Raw genomic sequence first — 21055 nt, forward strand, 5'->3', positions numbered from 1 at the left:
TGATAGTTGATAGTTTGACTTGACGTTTTGAATTGTTGAGTTGAATTTCCAGAATTGCAAAAAACAGTGGGTCTTATCTGCCATACACACGGCCATGTGGGATATTCTACGTGGAAAATGGATTGGATTCCGTGGAGACATCATCTGTAACATGAATCATTGTGTGTCTGCCAGCCTCGTGCTGTTCTCCCATCAACCCATTGCTAGGGAAATATCATTCAAACATTATTGTGGGGATTTTAACCGGCGCTCCTGTTATTGCGTTCACGCAGAGGCGGCGGGACTTCCTCCAGCTGATGCTGGACGCGCGGGGCAGCAGGGAGTGCGTGGCGCTGGAGCATTTCGACGTGGTGAACCACGCCGACGAGCTGTCTCCTTCGCACAGCCACCACGCACAGCAGTCTGCCTCGGAGCCGGAGGGCGGCGAGGCCACGGCGGCGGCGGCATCGTCCGCCAGGCGCCCGGCGGCGCCCAAGAGGACGATGACGGAGGATGAGATCGTGGGCCAGGCGTTCTTCTTCCTCCTGGCGGGCTACGAGACCAGCAGCAACACGCTGGCCTTCGTCTGCTACCTGCTGGCACTCCACCCCCAGTGTCAGCGTCAAGTACAGGACGAGGTGGACCACTTTCTCATCAGACACGTGAGTTATGTTGGTTGGTTGATTGATTGATTGATTGATTGAATACTTTATTCGTCAGAAATGTAAACAGCACGTGGTACATTCACACATTAAGGCTAAAAGGATAACTCCAAAAAGTCCTGGGCGGGGACTTGTTTCCATTGTGGTCGCTATGTATTCAATTCATCAACCTAGCACAAACAATGTACACAATAATACATGTCATTAACAAATACAGTACTAAACACTATATGTACACATGAACAGTACAAAAGTGAAAAAGGAAAAAACGGCGGCATTGAATGACACCTGCTTTCAAGACCTCCCCTTATGGTCAGGCCAATTTTGGAAGAAACCAGTGTTACACATCTTTTCATGGATGGTGTCAGGGTATTCCACATTTTGGTGGAATGAGTATTTTCCCATGTTTGTTCTAAATTTGGCTAGTACAAGATCATGGTCACTCCCTCTGGTGTTGCTGTTGCTCAGACTTTGCCTGACCTTAGAGAAGCATCTTCATATCATTTTGTCCTCACCTAATGGTCGTTATATGATGGCACCATTTCTGTCTACTTCGTCTGTGTTTCAGAGGAGGGCTGTGGGCAATATGTTTTATCAATGTATTAATGGCTTCTATTGCAACAGGGCTAACATTCCAGAAAGAGAAAACGCTGTTGTTGTTTCTATTAGCTTGGAATCCCCATCAATGATGTCATTAGTAGGCAGGTTTCTGAAGAGCCCACATCCCTCCTCTGAGACACAAAGAGTAGACAGAAATTGTGCCATTTTATGATGGCTTGTTGATGTACATGCCCATAAAGCCTCCCCATGCTACAGAATCAGACCTATGGGCCACATGGCTCAGGAAACATTGGTTCCCAAGGCTACTTACTTAATGGCCTTTCCTCTAGCGCCACCCTTAGGCAAAAAAGCACCACTTGTATTGCAAACAAGGCATCAATGAGCAGATTGCCATGCACCTTGGAATAGCACCATCTCTAGAGTTGCTTTTGTAATGTAACAATTAGAATTCGTCATGCTTAATATGAGGCATGTTTGAAAGGTCTTGTTTTTCCACTACGCTATCCACATCTGGGGGTGTTTTAAATGTCTGACGAGATAATCCAACTTGTTCAGATATTGAAAACCATCAGTTCGAATAATGTGTGCAATTATGTGTGATAGCACCACTTCATTATACTCTGACTATTAGAAGTCTGCACCAGACCAAACACAAACGGAAATGCTCATTAGATTATCCTGCCTTATCTAAGGCCCTGTGAAACACACAGCCTATAGGAGTTTCTCTCCCTGTGGTGATGCAGTTAACCCATTTAGACCTGATGATGATTCTACCAATGCCTTCTAAATCCTGACAGCATTCTGAAAAACCTACTGTATTTTTCTGTCAGTGGTTCTCAAACATTTTCATGTCAAGGACCCCCAAAAATATATGTAATTGGCCGCCGACCCCCATCTGAAAATATGCTGTTCCAAGGACCCCCCTAGAAGCAAAGATTTGAGTTAAAAATTCCAAATTGGTGCCACATTTTCACGATTTTTCTAAAATAGCAGACCTACAAGTGAGTGCCGCGCTATGAGCTTGTAGATCTGCTATTTTTCAATAGCTAAAGTATGACATAATTCTTAAAATACCAATAGGGGTTCCTATTGAGAAATGGATCCTATCTGTCCTTGTATGTGAGCATTCTAATCCCTAAGCTATGCGGTAGGTTTGCCTCACCGACAAACCACATCCACCTCTGAAATGGAGGGCCGGCTCACACTGTCGTCCTCCCACACTGGTGGTAGGCGTACTGTGTCCTTTTCTTGCCACCTTTTGATAGATGCCATAGTTGTAATATGCAGATGCTGGTTCGGCCCGCTTGGTAACGTGTTTTTTTTTTTTTTTTTGTTATTTGGATTTGTTTGTTGAGTCCCGGACTCCAGTAGATTAGGGTTCATTATTAATCTGATCACTCAGGATAAGAGGGTCTGCTAGAGGGGGCACGGTGGCACGGTTGGTAGTGCTGTCGCCTCACAGCTAGAAGGTCCTGGGTTCGATTCCCGCTGGGGACGCTGTGGGCACTGGCGGCGTGTTCCCTCCTTCGCGTCATCAGTGCCCATACCCGAGGTAGGGGTTGGCGATAGGGCCTTTCTGTGTGGAGTTTGCATGTTCTCCCCGTGTCCCCTAGGGTAGATACCCTCACAAAAACATGCCGTAATTCTGGTCTCTAAAACTACCTCCCCCTGGCCAGCCGGGGCGCCTGATGGAGGGGAAAGGAACTGGTCGGAATAACGTGTCCCTTCCACGCGGCACGCGCTACGTCCGGCCGGGGAAATTCCCCTCTGTCAGGTGAAAAGAAGCAGCTTGGACTCCTCATGCATAGAAGGAGGCATGAGGTCAGTCCGCTGCCCCCCCAGGTTGGCAGAGGAAGTGTAGCGCCCAGGATTACATTAGATAATTGGCACTGGGTGAAAAGAAAACTGGGTTACAAAAACGTGGGATAAAATTTTTATATTTTAAAGAGGGTCTGCTACATGCCTATAAACTCTACTGGGCAATCCCATTCTTTAGTAGGTACTGCTGTAGGTATAGCCAATATGTGGGTGTCAAAAATCCAAAGATATCTCTCGCAACGGGTTAACCATATGAACCCCAGTGTTCCTATTTTCCAGCATGTCATAATTGGTGAACATTCTGCCTTTTTTTTTTTTTGCACAAGAAATGTGGTGTGTAAAGGAAAGAAGAGAGGGCCGTGGCATGAATAGAGGGGCGGGGGTCTCGGACAATAAAGTATTCCTTAGCCTCTTCCCCATCATAACAGTAACTCAATGATTAGCACCCCCTGGATACATAATACTCAGAATCATCTCTATACTAGGACAGTAGTTCCAACATATCCATTATCCATTCATGTCAAGGACCATTACATTTGGCCGCAGACCCCCATCTGAATTTTTTGTGCCGGGGACCCGCAGAAGATAACATTTGTGTTAAAAAAGAAACTTATTTCAAACGTTTTCCAAAATAGCAGATGTACAAGCTCGTAGCCCAAAGTGTCGTGATGTGAGCATGTCATATCTGCTATTTTTGAATAGCCAACGTATAAATGGATAAAGTGGTTACTTACAATGATTTACAATGAAGGACTCAAAGTACCTTGGCAGCATAACATTTGCCTTGAGAAATACATTATGTTTCTGACGTATCAGAGCGTTACATTTCTTTTTTTTAACACTTTATTTTTATTTTTATTGATGAATAAATGAAAAAACATGTGTACATTTTGTTGTATCCGACATGTAAATATCCCCCCCTCCCCCCCCCCCCCCCCCAATCAAGGTCAGAACAAGACAAATAAAACAAAGACAGACAGTACAAGACAGTAAAAGTAATTAGTAAACTAGTTTTGAGAGCGTTACATTTCTTTTGCTCTTCATTATGCTCTGGCTCATACCCCACATGTGATAATTGTCTCTGGCAGCTTTGTGGCTGTTGTCCATGTGTCATTAGTCTGGGCGGCGCCACCGCCGATAAGCCTCCGTGGGCAGATAGTTCGTAATGTCCCACAGCAACACAGTCATAAATAAAGGCCATTACCACTGCAGCTGCACTGCAATCAGTGGCGTGCACAGACATTTAGAGGGGCAGGTGCTCAAGTGAAAACAAGGGCACCTTGTGCAGCGCGTGGAACCAGCCGGTTGTCTTAATAATGTGAGATTTTGGGGCATAAATAATATATCAGAAGCTTTTCTTTATCAAGAATTGATCAATGTCACCATGGTCCACATACTGTACACTGTAACAAAAATTATAATAATAAAACAAAATGGCACATTGCTGTCCAGAGGGCAAGGGCAGGTTGGTGCTCTAGCACCCCCTAGTGTCTATCTGTGCACGCCACTGCCTGCAATAACCTAATTCTAGGACTGTGCTTCCCTGCTCCTGCTCATATATATATATACAGCTCCTTCTCAAATAATTTGAATATTGTGTAAAATCTTTCCGTAATATAATTTAAAAAGTGAAACTTTCATATATTCTCAATTCATTGTGCACAAAGTGAAGTAATTAAAACAACAAGTTGGTTACAGTCAGCTGTTTCTCACATGCATCTTGTCCCTGATGATCTGTGAAAGAAGAACCGATCTGACCTTGTGTTTTATTTTTATTTGATCTACAGTAGCTCCAACATTTCAAAGCTGCATGCTGCTTCTGCTATTTTCTGTGCACAAAGTAAAGACGAAATCCGGCTTTAAGATCATTCAGGATCCTTGAGGTCCTTGAGGATTGTTTAAAATATGCTAGTGAATAAAGGTTAAGAGCCACTGCAGTAGAGAATGACGTCTCTGATGGGTGGAAACCTCATATGTCCAAAACGGTTACATTTTACTCTGTACTGTACTCTACTACTGGCCACTTTAGGTGTTGCCGCTGTCCGTGCTCGGACACGTACGCACGTACACATACATACCGGTACATAGGGACACCCATAGCTGTGTAATGGAGCGGAGGCACCGCTCAAAAACAATAAATGTAAAATACAGAGATAAGAGGTTTCTGCCCCCGACACTAACAGTACGTTTTACAAGTGTTCTGGTACCAGGCGGCGGTCCTGAACCTGTGATCCATCCATCACCTGTTTCCAGGCAGGTTGGTGGTGTCTGCCAGCTCCTCTATCTCTCCTCCAGCAGAGAGTCATCGTTCCGCCCCCCCCCCCCCCCCCCCCCCCCCCCCCCCACTCCGCTCACCGCCGTTCACACACACTCAAATCTGGAGCCCTTAATATAACGTAAAGGGTTAGTGTGTCCGTTTTACACTCTGATATAAACCAACGCTGTGCACTTCAGACTGCTGCGGCTTCAGACTGCTGCGGCTGAAAGTGAAATAGTTCATCTGCCAGTGCTGTGCCGGTGACAAACATGATAATACTAGATCGGCCAAAGTTCTCCTCCATTGTCTCTCTTTGACTCTTTCTTTCTTTCTTTCTCTCGCTCTCTCTGGTCTGTCTGATTCTTTTCCATCCTCCACTTCCCTCAGGGGGTCCCTCATTAATTTGCTGCCTTTATCTCCCTGAATAACAGAGGGAAGGGCTCTGCTCCTGGACTCCTCATTGTCTCTGCTACAGTGGGGAAGGAGGTGCAGCCTCCTGGTACTTGGTCGGGAACCCCTTTTGCTGTTTTAAGCATTATGATTTACTTTAGCTATTGAAAAACAGCAGATCTACAAGCTCATAGCGCGGCACCGAGTGCCGCGATACGAGCTTGTAGGTCTGCTATTTTTTATCGTAGTGTAGTGCAAATGTAGTGCAAATCTTTGAATATTTCAGAGCGAACATTCTGGAAGGTCCCTGGAACAACATATTTTCAGATGGGGGTCAGTGGCCAATTACATATATATTTGGGGGTCCTTGATATGAAAATGTTTGAGAACGACTGACATAGAAACATAGTCACAATTTGGAAGTCATTTGTAGAATCGTCCTCAGGTCTAAATGGGTTAAGACACACAAAATCGAGCCCAGTGAGAGACTGCAGAGCCGGTGAGAAGGCTGCAACTCCCTCTTCACCTCAGAGACGGTCAGGAGGCTGCATTAGCCTCCCTCTTCACCTCAGAGACGGTCAGGAGGCTGCATTAGCCTCCCTCTTCACCTCAGAGACGGTCAGGAGGCTGCATTAGTCTTACCTCTTCACCTCAGAGACGGTCAGGAGGCTGCATTAGCCTCCCTCTTCACCTCAGAGACGGTCAGGAGGCTGCATTAGCCTCCCTCTTCACCTCAGAGACGGTCAGGAGGCTGCATTAGCCTCCCTCTTCACCTCAGAGACGGTCAGGAGGCTGCATTAGCCTTACCTCTTCACCTCAGAGACGGTCAGGAGGCTGCATTAGCCTCCCTCTTCACCTCAGAGACGGTCAGGAGGCTGCATTAGCCTTACCTCTTCACCTCAGAGACGGTCAGGAGGCTGCATTAGCCTCACCTCTTCACCTCAGAGACGGTCAGGAGGCTGCATTAGCCTCCCTCTTCACCTCAGAGACGGTCAGGAGGCTGCATTAGCCTCCCTCTTCACCTCAGAGACGGTCAGGAGGCTGCATTAGCCTTACCTCTTCACCTCAGAGACGGTCAGGAGGCTGCATTAGCCTCCCTCTTCACCTCAGAGACGGTCAGGAGGCTGCATTAGCCTCCCTCTTCACCTCAGAGACGGTCAGGAGGCTGCATTAGCCTCCCTCTTCACCTCAGAGACGGTCAGGAGGCTGCATTAGCCTCCCTCTTCACCTCAGAGACGGTCAGGAGGCTGCATTAGCCTTACCTCTTCACCTCAGAGACGGTCAGGAGGCTGCATTAGCCTTACCTCTTCACCTCAGAGACGGTCAGGAGGCTGCATTATAGCCTCCCTCTTCACCTCAGAGACGGTCAGGAGGCTGCATTAGCCTCCCTCTTCACCTCAGAGACGGTCAGGAGGCTGCATTAGCCTCCCTCTTCACCTCAGAGACGGTCAGGAGGCTGCATTAGCCTTACCTCTTCACCTCAGAGACGGTCAGGAGGCTGCATTATAGCCTTACCTCTTCACCTCAGAGACGGTCAGGAGGCTGCATTAGCCTTACCTCTTCACCTCAGAGACGGTCAGGAGGCTGCATTATAGCCTTACCTCTTCACCTCAGAGACGGAAAGGAGGCTGCATTAGCCTTACCTCTTCACCTCAGAGACGGAAAGGAGGCTGCATTATAGCCTTACCTCTTCACCTCAGAGACGGAAAGGAGGCTGCATTATAGCCTTACCTCTTCACCTCAGAGACGGTCAGGAGGCTGCATTAGCCTCCCTCTTCACCTCAGAGACGGTCAGGAGGCTGCATTAGCCTCCCTCTTCACCTCAGAGACGGTCAGGAGGCTGCATTAGCCTTACCTCTTCACCTCAGAGACGGTCAGGAGGCTGCATTAGCCTCCCTCTTCACCTCAGAGACGGTCAGGAGGCTGCATTAGCCTTACCTCTTCACCTCAGAGACGGTCAGGAGGCTGCATTAGCCTTACCTCTTCACCTCAGAGACGGTCAGGAGGCTGCATTAGCCTTACCTCTTCACCTCAGAGACGGTCAGGAGGCTGCATTAGCCTCCCTCTTCACCTCAGAGACGGTCAGGAGGCTGCATTAGCCTCCCTCTTCACCTCAGAGACGGTCAGGAGGCTGCATTAGCCTTACCTCTTCACCTCAGAGACGGTCAGGAGGCTGCATTATAGCCTTACCTCTTCACCTCAGAGACGGTCAGGAGGCTGCATTAGCCTTACCTCTTCACCTCAGAGACGGTCAGGAGGCTGCATTATAGCCTTACCTCTTCACCTCAGAGACGGTCAGGAGGCTGCATTAGCCTTACCTCTTCACCTCAGAGACGGTCAGGAGGCTGCATTATAGCCTTACCTCTTCACCTCAGAGACGGAAAGGAGGCTGCATTAGCCTTACCTCTTCACCTCAGAGACGGAAAGGAGGCTGCATTATAGCCTTACCTCTTCACCTCAGAGACGGAAAGGAGGCTGCATTATAGCCTTACCTCTTCACCTCAGAGACGGAAAGGAGGCTGCATTATAGCCTTACCTCTTCACCTCAGAGACGGAAAGGAGGCTGCATTAGCCTTAGGCTTAGCCGGGACACGGTAGTAGTATTTCAGCAATATCCTGTGTAAAGCCTAGTTCAGACCAAAGATTAGCGCCGACGAGACAATACCACTTTAAGCCCGACTTAAATACTTCATTGTATATAATGGAGCATACGTTACGAGTGTTACTTTAGAACGTTGCAGAGAAAAATAACAGCGTGTGTGAATTACCCTTATAGAAGACATGAGAGAAGAAAGAGGGAGATATTGCTTTATAAACTCACATGGCTGGAACTCATTACCATCCTCACTATGTGATGTGATAAGGAGAGTAAGGAGAGAAATAAGAGTCTGTCTGATATTGCCATATTTACATTCACACTGGATACTATATATAATATATAGCAGTAGACCATTAAAACTGGAAAAGCATCTGTGTATAACTAAGGACTCAGAACATTGGTTTAGACTAGAACAGTAGTTAAAAAAAAATGCAGGTCACTACGAGGCTTGTACATCTGCTATTTCTTAAAAGAAATTGGAAAATCAGAAAATGTTTAATTTTGAAGTTAAACGTAACGCAAATCTTCTGTTCTGGGGGTCCCCTGCCACAAAATGTTTTAGGGTTTTGGGAGTGTTTGGCAATGAAACACAGGAGAACTACTGATTTAGAAGGCAGTTAAATCCAGGATCATGTGATGAAACTATTTGGTATGAGGAAAGGGGCCATCTCTGTATTTGCAGTAATTAATTTGTGTCGAGGTACGAACAAACCCAGCAGTCTGAGAGAAGTGAGTGATCAATGAGGCCTATCAGAATCATAGAGAAAATGTGTCAAAAATGCATCTAATTACTCTCTACGTTGTGAGTGTCCTATGTAATTACAGTATATAATTTATAATAGTGGTGCTATTTTAGTTCTTTTATATTCTTACTTGCCTCCCTCTCCATTCTGATCTGAATCAGAGAATGCATTTTCTGTTTACAAAATAACTGATGGGGAGACTCCTATTACCAAACAAGCAACTATATGCAATGATTACAGAATATAGCGCCATTTAACACTTATTTTAACAAAAGAAAATCACCTACCCTACCTTTAATCATTATGTTTTCTGGGCTGTCGGTTCAGTTCTGACCCAGAAACAGTAACAACAACCACAGTATACACTACAGCAGCATAGCTAGAGCCATGTACCTTTTCCTGTGTGAATTATTCATCCACATCCTGACTCAATAGAGCACAGGGAAGGCTCCAGGGCTCACATTGACACTTCTCAAACTTCAATAAAGAACCCATGCCATGTTTTTCCTCCTGCGAGAAGTGACCAGGCAGGCAGCAATGTGTTGGACAGGAAACTAAGCATCTTGTCTGTAACAATCTCTGCTTCCTGCTGTGAGCCCAGACCTGACAAACAGCATGGTACAGTATGGTTCCTTTTCACAGGCCCAACTTCACCCAGTAACACCCCAGGCCCATTCTACAAATCCTCACCTTCTTAAACTAAAGCCCATGTCACTTTCTTTCTTTTTGACTTTTTTTCTAAATCAGCTCCTCATAACACTGGCCACCCCTGGTAAAATCGCCAAAGTCTTAATTGAAAAGGATCATGCTGTTCCCGCCCCTTTTAGTAACATGAGTGTGACTTAGGCCAAAATAGGCAATATTTTGGCCTACAGTAAGTCAATGGTTTTGTGACGTCATCAGGAGTAAGTCAGTAAGTAAATTGGCCTAAGTTTAAGGTTTAGTCCTATTTAACTTCCTTTTCTGGGGACCCCCTGGAACCCCCCCCCCAAGGACCCCTGGAGGTGCACGAAACCCAGTTTGAGAAACACTGCTCTACCATACAGGATGGTTAAAGTAACATCTGAAATAAAAATAAGTTACAGATTGTAGCTTTTAAAGGGGAAAATGCGCTACATTTATGTTGGATATACTGTATGCAATATGCTGTGAATAGACACTGATGCTTGTGTATCGACGCCAGGCCCAGGAATGGCTCAGCTGATTGTATCATTTTGAACATTTGTTATGTCAGACGTACTCGGCAGCCCTCTAATTATAGGAAGTCAAAACAAGGGCTCTGCTACAGTCTTCTGCTGTCTGATATAGAATTGCCAGTGGCACGCCAGCATTGCAACCCAAAATTGAAGTCACAGTTCATTACCAAACTATGGGAGAATCACTTCAAAGTAGCCATGCAAGAGAGAAAACAACAAACAATACGGTCTTCACTTAATGGATTAAAGTTGAAACATGTCACCCACAAGATGAAATAAATAGTCATTAGTTGGTGTCGGCCCGGTTAGCAGGTCGGGCTCTTCCTGTCAACTACTGGTAATAAAAAGAATCCCAGAAGGATTGGTTACAATCCAAACATCTCTTCCCACAGCCGGTTTATAATTCTCACTAAAATAGCCAGCAGTGACAAACGTTTTAAATGAGAACTTCCCCCATGTTTTCATGCCATGTCCGATATTACTATTGTTGTTTTCATGCCATGTCCGATATTACTATTGTTGCATCCAGGAACGAAATTCTGTGGCTTGTAATTTAGGCCTGGCGAATGTCTGTGATTATTTTGGGGGGAATACTTCAACTTGACAATCAAAGAGCGCTATAGGGCCTCGTCCAGCCCAGTCATGATAGTCATCTCTTTGCTCTTTTAACCACCAGTCACTTCCAATAAGTCCTCTCACAGTGCCATTTTGATTCTGCTATCATCCAATTTTCAACCAAATGGCTTGATTTGAATGAGATTAAATCCAGCTGGGGGAGTGATTGATTGGCTCGTATTTATGGTTCGTCGTCGCACGACGGAAACAGCCGACCAACAAGCCCCACAACACATTGTGGGCTTATTGTCTCCACCAGGCCGAAGGCATGGGGAGAGAGTATATTTTGCACTCCGTCTGTGTGTGTGTGTGAGTCCGTGCGTGCGTGCGTGCCGGTCCGTCTGTTACCAGCTAATCTCCGGCACCGTTAACCCGGTCGATGCCAAATTTTGCACACACACTCCCTGTATGCCACAGATGAACCTCTCACCCCGGATTTTCCAGAACGGCCTGTTATAGCGCCACCAATAGGCCGACTTTTGTAAAACACTTTTTTTATATTACTTCTCCAGTTTTTGTCCAAAAATCCCACAAATCGTTACACAGTATCTCTATAGTCATGTGTTCAAGACGGATCTGTCCAATATTTCATATTCCATCCAATTGCCATCCAAGGCGTAAGAAGAAATGGCACCCTTTTCACATTGGCCTATTTTAGCACCACCATGAGGCCACAACCTGACCTGCCATGGTGGAGACCTGTGCCCCGAGTTGCACTTTATCTAGTTAAATCTGTTATTTACACCCCAAGCTTTGCTGGTAGATGGGGAGGTTGGCAGACATTGACTGTCTTTGAAGCCATCGCTAGCTGAATTGGTTGGATGGATTTGTTGATTATTTGGCCGTGCTGGCAGCCCGGTTGTTTGGTTGGCTAACTGGCTAACATCACCGATGTTTGTCACGTCACGTCATCAGGAAAAAACAACAGAGAGAGAGAGAGAGAGAGAGAGCATAAGAGACATTAGATTTGAGAGCAGTAGTTGATCCCTGAAGTTCTGCAGGCTTAACATGACCTCTGTCAGGTGGAGACTCTGCTTGCTTACATTTATTTTTCTAAAATAAGTAACTGTTTTTGCAACATTCGTGTGACACTATGTAGTGTGACGAAGAAGGGCATTAATTTTTGAGTGGTGCTAACGCCACTCCTATGCAGAGCTATGTGTGTATGTGTATGTGTACATGTATGTACGTACGTATGTGTATGTACGTGGCTGCACAGACACACACACACACACACACACACACACACACACATACACACACAGAGGCCAGGGAGGAGTACAGTACAGTACAGTACAGTACAGTACAGTACAGTACAGTACAGTACAGTACAGTACAGTACAGTACAGTACAGTACAGTACAGTACAGTACAGTACAGTACAGTACCACTCACTTCAGACGGGTCCGATTAAAAAGAAAAAGCAAAAATCAGGATGACGCTGTGGTGGTTCAGCCCCCCTGCCGTGCCTCTGATCTTTCTGTCCATCCCTTTGGTCATGGTGCTGGGAAGGTCATCAGTGGCTAACATACCTGAGGACCCGATTCTAACGGCTTCCTGGTTTTGTTGCAGGCCTCCGCGATGCAGTATGGTCTTGATGTTGGAAGCTATATCTATTAGTCTGACTTTGTTTATGGTCTGTGTGTGTGTGTATGCACTCGGGAGGACCAGACGATTTACAGCCTAATAGCAAGAACAGTGCACAGATGGAGATGTCAGATGTGTGCTGCGTCTCGGTTCACGGCGCTCTGAGAAAAGCCCAGCCATGTCGTAAATGGCCGTAAACAGAATGTTGAGTTATTCAGCCGTGGTTTCCCTGACTGATATGTGGTTGAATGTCAACAGCTGCTGTACAGGGCAGACGTTAGATAAGCAGAAGCAACCCCCCCTCCTCTCCAACCAAACCATGGGAAGTGCACACACACACACGCACACGCACGCACGCACCTAACTCTAACCATTTCACTTGTGAGGACTGAGGACCAGGGAAATGGTCCTTATATGTCTACCGGTATTTCTCAAATTCTACTCTACTTTGTATGGGGGACATCTGGCTTTCACAAGTATACTAATACAAACGCATGCACAGTCGCACTCACGCATACACATGCTGGACACACACCCACACACAACACAGCTGAACCAATGGGGTTCCCTCTCTTCAGTCATTGAATACTATATTCAGATGAGGTAATGAAAAGGAGATGTCCGCGTGTGTGCGAGAAAGTGTGATTGTGTTCAAGCATGGATGAACACACAGGCTGACACAGCTCTTCTAGCCACAACGATGGCCCTCTGCTGTCCCTTACTGTCACACTGTCTGGTATCTTGACTCTAGCTGTCACCAAACAGCTTATAAGGCGTGGATGCAGACTCATCCTACGTAGCGGACCATTCTCTGATAGCACCGCACGCTGCACTAGTCTCCGCTATGAAGAGATGTGCAGCCAGGGACCGACACAACGCAATCCGGCAGGGGATTGTGTCCTATGTCACTGCACTAGTGACATCTACTGGTCGGTCGGTGCTATTTCATCCCATAAATAACACTAGTATACTTTTTCTACAGTCAACCTGGCTTCTCTCATTTTGGACACAGGCAAAAGCTTTTCAAAAGTAGCTATGGGTTGTATACACACAGATCTGCTGCCTGTAGGTGATCGCTTTTTTGGGGCAAAATTACTTATTTTCAATTACACGCCCCCTGAAGCCTTGAAGATTTGAGATTTGTTTTTTGTGTTTTCCGCATACCCGAGCCAATCATTTGATGATTGGCTTACAGTACATTCATAAGGCTTAATGGGGTGTGTGATTGATAGAAAATAAGTCATTTTATACTTTATTAGTCGGAAATTTAAACAGCACGTGGTACAGTCAAATATTAAGGCTAAAAGTATAACACAACATTAAGTTGCTTCCATTGTGGTCTTATGTAATTGAATGCATGGCCATTCAGGGGCTCCGTACAAAACTAACACAACTAACTAAGACAACTTCAGTGATGCTTGCGGAACTCGACTTCGTCTCGTTCCTTACTGCTTCACTGTCGTGGCAATAATCACGTTAAACCACACCCTCTCGTGTAATATTGCTTAATTGTTGAATCCCACACTTTCACACATGTTGGACTTGAGCTTATATATTGGTTTTCAAACAGCCAAATATAGAATGGGGCTCACGCACGCATGCACGCACACACACACACACACACACACACACACACACACACACACACACACACACTGACACACACACACACACACACACACACACACAGGACTGTCCCCTCTCCTGTATGGCACATAAAAGCTGAAAGGCAAATGTGCTGTACTTGTATGCCAGCCAGGTAGCTTTGTGTTTTCCTTTTGCCATTCAAATCATTATCTTAATTGCTTTGCATGGTGGGGCTGCAGAATGATGCCTTAAGGTTTGCATAGTGAACCTGAACCACCCAACCACACTGACCTGAGGTTTACATGCTCTCTCTCTCTCTCTCTCTCTCTCTCTCTCTCTCTCTCTGTGTCTTCTTGTCTTTCAGTGTATCTATCTGTCTCTGTCTTTCTCTCTGACAATTCAATTCAAATCAATTCAAATTGCTTTATTGGCATGAATGTAATAACTACAGTATTAAAATAAAAAAATATAACACATACAAATAGTATGTCTCTGTCTGTCTGTCTGTCTGTCTGTCTGTCTGTCTGTCTGTCTGTCTGTCTGTCTGTCTGTCTGTCTGTCTGTCTGTCTGTCTGTCTGTCTGTCTGTCTGACTGTCTGTCTGTCTGTCTGACTGTCTGTCTGTCTGTCTGTCTGTCTGTCTGTCTGTCTGTCTGTCCGTCCGTCCCTCCCTCCCTCCCTCCCTCCCTCCCTCCTGTTTGGCCCCTTGCCAGATGATAAGAACACAATCAATCCCCCCTCCAACTCCTTCAGCAATTAGTCAAACTAATTAACAATTTGGCGGTCAGAATAATAATTACCTCAAGTAGAACAGAGAGGCAGACAATGTTGTCTCCATTCTATTTGTTCTGCCGTTCTGTTCTCTCGTGTTTACGTTGGGGTTTTCAGTGGACTTTGTTTCGTGAGCTGAGGCGAAAACGTAACTTCTAAACGTCATTCGTCATCACGCCGCCTTCAGATACCTGCACGTTCTTCTTGCATTCTGGGACGAAACTAAGTACTGTATATTTATGCTTCTAAAGAAACTATGCACATGTACTTGAAGTACTGTATCTTTTTATTTCTACTCCACCACATGTTAGAGGCAAGCACTGTGCTGTGTGTTTTACTCCACTGCACTAGATTTAGAATAGGCTATATTACAAAACACCAATTAAGACCGATTTCATACTTATTTCGGAAACATTTTGAGTGTGAATTTGGACGTTCTACATATAGATTAATTGTTGCGTAGTACACGAGTACTACATGTTGTTGAGAATACTTTTGTATAAAAAGCACTTACATTGGACCCTGCCTCAAACTGTCTGCTAAAGCAGCTCTAACTCCACCACCTCTCCCCTTCTTATATTATGCAAGTAATTGACAATATATAAAGTCACAATACCAACTTTGATGGGGCAATATTGCTTAGTTTTAAAAAATATAAGGTTTTCTTAATTTCCATAAAAATATATATTTTTCATTTGCTGAGAACATTTTGGAGTTTGGTGTCTTCCCGACAGCAGAGATACAGTATGTACATGTCTTCATCACTGTCCGGTTTTCGGTGAGATTTGCCGGGATCCGAATTCCCAAGAGATACAGCAGATAAGCTACGTTTAATACGCACAATTGATTTATTTAATGCTTCAATAATTTCCTTGTTTTACGAATCAAATATGCTTTTTATAGGGTTTTTATTATAGTTCATTCTTTAAACATAAAACACATATAACATTCACACATTTGTTCAAACTTCCCCAATGCAGACTGACAAATAGTACCTTGGAACTTGTGCATTTGGCACGCCCTTAAAGTCTAAAGCCTAACCTACTCTCATTTGGTGAAGTGTGGTTTATTGAACATATTAGTTTGTGTGTGGCGTGTGCCACTTCCAACTATGTGGTTTTAAATCTACCATTCAAGATTATTGATTTGGAGAAAGAAACACAATAAACACTTGGTTACAATCTAATTATCATTACACATTTATAACATATTTATGGAATAATGCACATATCATATGATTATATTTACCGCTGGCCTCTGCAGATCTCTATCATCGTGATGGTATTAGATGAATCTACCTTAGTTCTGGCCAAGACAGTACTTTAAAGAAATGGTTTGCTTTTGCAACCAATCCGATCGCAGGGTCAGTTTTTCTGCCCTTGCCCTTTAGCCAATGAGAAGCCACAGACATTTCCGCCTGTGGATTCTGACATCAGCCCCTTACAACAGCCCCACCACTTCCGGTCATGCGAGCTGTTGCTTACCTAGATCAAATGTCTAGATTAACTGTAAGATCATTACATTCTTATATTATCTAGGCTTTACTAACCCAGTATAATATTGGTTACATTTAGAACACATTTTACAATGAAAGGAAGAATCTACCAGATTATGGTTTCTCCCTCTACATGTTCTGCTCAGTTTCAGAGTTCTCTCCTGCCAGCCTGTGGCCAGGTCATAAATCCCTTTGTTCCCTTGACTGGCACTGATAAGGATTTCCACAACCCCCTACCAATGGTGGCTGCTTTCATGGAATGTGCTCTGAGAGACCCTCTTGTTCTCCCTTGCAGTCTCATCAGTGTGAAATAGTTGATCAATAATTATGACCTAAATATATTTACCACACTTCTGATAACACATCCTCGCACATCCATATATAATTCGACAATCACTATGAATTATCACCAATAATGGTCTCCATGGCAACCCAGCTGGATACAACTGGTCAGAATTAAAATACAGATAATGGAATGTAAATAAGACAGAGTATAGTACAGCTACAGTTGGGGTTGTGTGGGAGGGGGAGGGAGAGGCAGGCATCACCTGATGGGAAGGGGAGACGGCCGGGACAAAAGAGCTCTCAGACCCAGAGACAAAGCACTCGTGGAATAAGAACGGCTGCCACACACAGCTGACATGATTGTTTTCACTGTGTATGGCCAATTCATGCTTCGAGTGACCTTCGTCACATAGCGGTGTCACAGGGCCACAAACAGGCGACCTACAAGCTCACGTCGTGGACGCGGTGCGCCTTGAGCTTGTAGGTCGCCTGTTTTCGGCCCCACGACACCATCGTGCGACAGAGCAAAAATTAAATGAGGCTTAATTGGCTTGTGTTTTTTTTTTCCTGGATGAAATGGAACTGCTGGGTAATGAATGGATAGAATGGGATTGAAGCAGAAATAAGGACACGTGGGCACTTAAGAAGTCTGATAAGAGGTTGAGCTGCAAGCCAGGCCCAGCTTTCTTTCCTTTTTTTTCTCCCCTTTCTTTCTCTTTTTCCAGACCGCTTTTAATGAATGTCATTTCGCAGAGGAGAGAGGTTGATATTAAGCGGCACGACGGCTACATAATGGGGCCCCAGCCCTCCGTTCGTTGGAAGAAGGCTCCCTTTGAGCGCTCCTTTGAACATTCGCCAGGCATTCAGTATTCAAATAGAGCTGTGTTGAAATCATCACGCGGTGATGTGGCTTTTTAGAGGCTATTTTGACGTGTTCTCATGTGCTTCGCGAAGTGTTTGTTTTCTGAGGTGATGGCAGTTGCAGGCAGGGGGTGTTGGAGCCTTCGTTAGTTTTTCCTCGACTGTGTCTCTCCCGCGCAATTACCAGACATCAAACCTCAGACAGGTTTTCCTGCTCTTGTCATTATTATAGGACCTGTAATTATACAGGAAGAGTGGGCACCTGAGAAGTTTGGCCAACCTCAATGGGAAATTGGCTACCAGAATGTGAAAAATGTATTAATAATTAATATCCTACTTCATCACGCCAAAACGTAGCGCAAATAGACGATCTTCAAGCTCCCAGTTGCGCTGTGATCGCTGTGAGCTTGTAGATCGAATATTTTGTGTGCAAAAAAACTCTGCTATTCCCATCACATGATGGGAATAGCAGCGGTTGTCCAACGGCCATGGGCCACACTCCCACAGAGAGATCCCTTCAGATTGGTTTTTAAGGGGTCTGACGAGGTCCCCACAGTGTCTTCTAGCAGTGATCTTGAAAGGGCGACGGAGGAAGCCAGAGGGTCAGACAGTGCGTTCAGTTCACACATGGCTGCGCCTCGTCTTTGCAATATTGCTTTCAGATTCCGTTCTATAGCTATAACATTGTTGCTGTCGGTCTGAAACCTTGTATGTCCAAAACTGTTATTTTTCTGAAAAAGTTAAAGAAAAAAGTTCCAATGGATCCAATGTAGCATAGTTGTTTGGTCACAAGCTCTTGTTAATATTTTAATTGGTTCAATATTAATTTGTAAAACCCATAGACAGACAGCAAAAATAGCCGCTCTACAAGATCACGTTGCGACACGTTGTCAGCAGCCTTTTTTGCTACTTTTGTGTGACACTGTAGTATGACAAAGTAGGGCATTCATTTACTAAATAACCGAAAATATTTCAATTATTATGGAGATATGAGGTGTCTCCCTGACAGCAAGAGCAACACTACACTAAACTTTGACACCCAGTGGCTGGAGGCTGTCTGAATATAATAGGAGATTGGTGGGAGCGGAGGGGAAGGGGAGTGGCCTTTATCATGTTTTATTCCTGGCTCTCAGTGCCCTCTGGTGACCACCCTGGACAGCCAGAAAGACCCCCATCCTCCATGCCTCTCCAGATAGTCTCTCCATTAGTAGCTTAGTGCTGCTCCAGCTGCCTTTGTTATTCCATGTCTGGCTGCATGCTGTCTGGGGATGTAACGCTTATCAGACCTGAAATATTGTGCATTTCTGTCCCGGGAGACTGAACCATGAATGCATCTCTAGCCTGCGTCCACATGCTTGTTCAAGGCCCCAAAATACATTGGTCTAATGGTAAAAACCACGTAAAAGGACAAAAATACATACTTTTTTTTGTCATACTACACAGACATTTCACAAAGTATACATGTTAAAGGGATTGTGACATAAAAAAAAAAGGTTTTGGAATTGTTCTTGTTTTTTCAGGTTTTCTAATCTCAATTGCACCCAAAAAACATGAACTTTTAACATTCAGTAGATTTTCTGTGATCTGGGGTTTTCTGGCTCAAACAGGTGCTCTGATTTGCCGGCAGTAAGTGACATCACTTACTGCAAATCCCATATATGTCAATGGGATTTGCCAGCAGATCTCACTGTTTCACTGTGTTGCCTGTTTTCATTGTAGCTCAAAAGGCCCAAAAAACCCCAAAGAAAACTTCAGATCACAGAAAATCCACTGAATGTTCAAAGTTCAGGTTTTTTGGGTGTAATTGAGGTCATAAAACCTCAAAGAAAAAAGAGTGCGTGCGTGCACATTTACATGGACACAGCCTTTCCAAGCATGCAGCAGGCTCTCTTAGTTCAGTGGTAAAAACGTCAGCAGGAGACCCGGGTTCAAATCCGGGTAGAAAAAGAAAGTTACATAGTGCAGCTTCAACTTCAGTCTTCGTTCTATATCTAATCTATTTGTAAATCGCCACGTTTCACACTGCCAGTTTGCCACAGAAGTAGTATTTTAAGTTTTGTTGGTTTTGTTGGTTTTGGAATTGTTCTTGTTTTTTTAGGTTTTCTAATCTCAATTGCACCCAAAAAACATGAACTTTTAACATTCAGTAGATTTTCTGTGATCTGGGGTTTTCTGGCTCAAACAGGTGCTCTGATTTGCCGGCAGTAAGTGACATCACTTACTGCAAATCCCATATATGTCAATGGGATTTGCCAGCAGATCTCACTGTTTCACTGTGTTGCCTGTTTTCATTGTAGCTCAAAAGGCCCAAAAAACCCCAAAGAAAACTTCAGATCACAGAAAATCCACTGAATGTTCAAAGTTCAGGTTTTTTGGGTGTAATTGAGGTCATAAAACCTAAAAGAAAAAAGAGTGCGTGCGTGCACATTTACATGGACACAGCCTTTCCAAGCATGCAGCAGGCTCTCTTAGTTCAGTGGTAAAAACGTCAGCAGGAGACCCGGGTTCAAATCCGGGTAGAAAAAGAAAGTTACATAGTGCAGCTTCAACTTCAGTCTTCGTTCTATATCTAATCTATTTGTAAATCGCCACGTTTCACACTGCCAGTTTGCCACAGAAGTAGTATTTTAACTTGTATATATGTTTTATACTATAAAAAAGGCTTTAATTTTATAATAGAAGTCATTGGGGCTCTGACCTGACTGACGCCCACATTTGGAGTGATATGCCATAGATAAATGTCGTACGCAGTTGTATTTGTATAGCATATTTCAACAAGGCAATTCAATGTTCTTTACACATCAACATCAACATCAAGCAAAGGAAACGCAATTATACAAATGACATTAGGATGCATAAAACAAAATAAGTTAAAAATATTACAATTACAGTGCAGAAAATAAAAAAAAGGAAAGTAACTCAATGAAAGGCAGCAGACCTGCAGTTTTCTGGGAGTTTGTTCCAGATATGTGGTGCATAGCTAAATCCTGCTTCCCCACATTTAGTTTTGGTTTTAGGGACAGAAAGCAGACCTTTCCCGCAGACCAGAGATATCTGGATTCTGGATGGTTCATGATATCGTACGCGAACAAGATCATAAATGTATTTTGACCCTAAACCATTCAAACCATTCAAAGTAATAGTATTTCTATTTTATTATTTTATTTTGTTGGCACACAAGGAACCAGTGTAAGGATTTAAGAACTGTAGTGATTTGTTCTACTTTTTGGTATTAGATCAGATGTGGACTTGAGCAGCAGCGTTCTGAATCAATTTCAGTGTTTTAGGGAGACCTGTAAAGACACGATTACAGGTCTCTGTTTCTGTTTTCTATCACTTCTATCACATCTTTCTGAACACTTAGACATTTAACCACTTACACGCTATATACAGTACTTGGTTGACCGTGGTCCCCCAAGGCACTATACTAGGTCTGCTAGTATTTCCCTCTACACCAAATATCCAGTCGAAAATACAAAATAGCCATTTTCGCTGGATCTTCGCCCCAGAATGGAGACGCTAAGATTTAAAAGTTATAAGGCTAGGTAAACATGACTCTTTGACCAGAGTACATTTTCTCCTCTCAGCACATTGCGTGACGTGCGTGTGTGTTTGTGTTTCATTTGAAGCATGTGTTGGTGTTTTCGTAGC

At 44.3% G+C, this 21055-nt stretch overlaps 1 protein-coding gene across 2 annotated transcripts in view; it reads left to right on the forward strand.

Annotated features, from left to right (window-relative positions):
* The window catches only part of tbxas1 (thromboxane A synthase 1 (platelet)), a 115017-nt gene that overhangs the window by 73353 nt on the left and 20609 nt on the right, over positions 1-21055 (forward strand). For both annotated transcript variants that reach the window (XM_083763197.1, XM_083763198.1), the window contains one exon: positions 273-641. In XM_083763197.1, the coding sequence (XP_083619323.1) occupies positions 273-641 (369 nt within the window). The remainder of the gene's footprint in view (positions 1-272; positions 642-21055) is intronic.

This window comes from Protomyctophum parallelum (assembly GCF_964188405.1).
Source record: "Protomyctophum parallelum genome assembly, chromosome: 4".
NCBI classification, from domain to species: domain Eukaryota; kingdom Metazoa; phylum Chordata; class Actinopteri; order Myctophiformes; family Myctophidae; genus Protomyctophum; species Protomyctophum parallelum.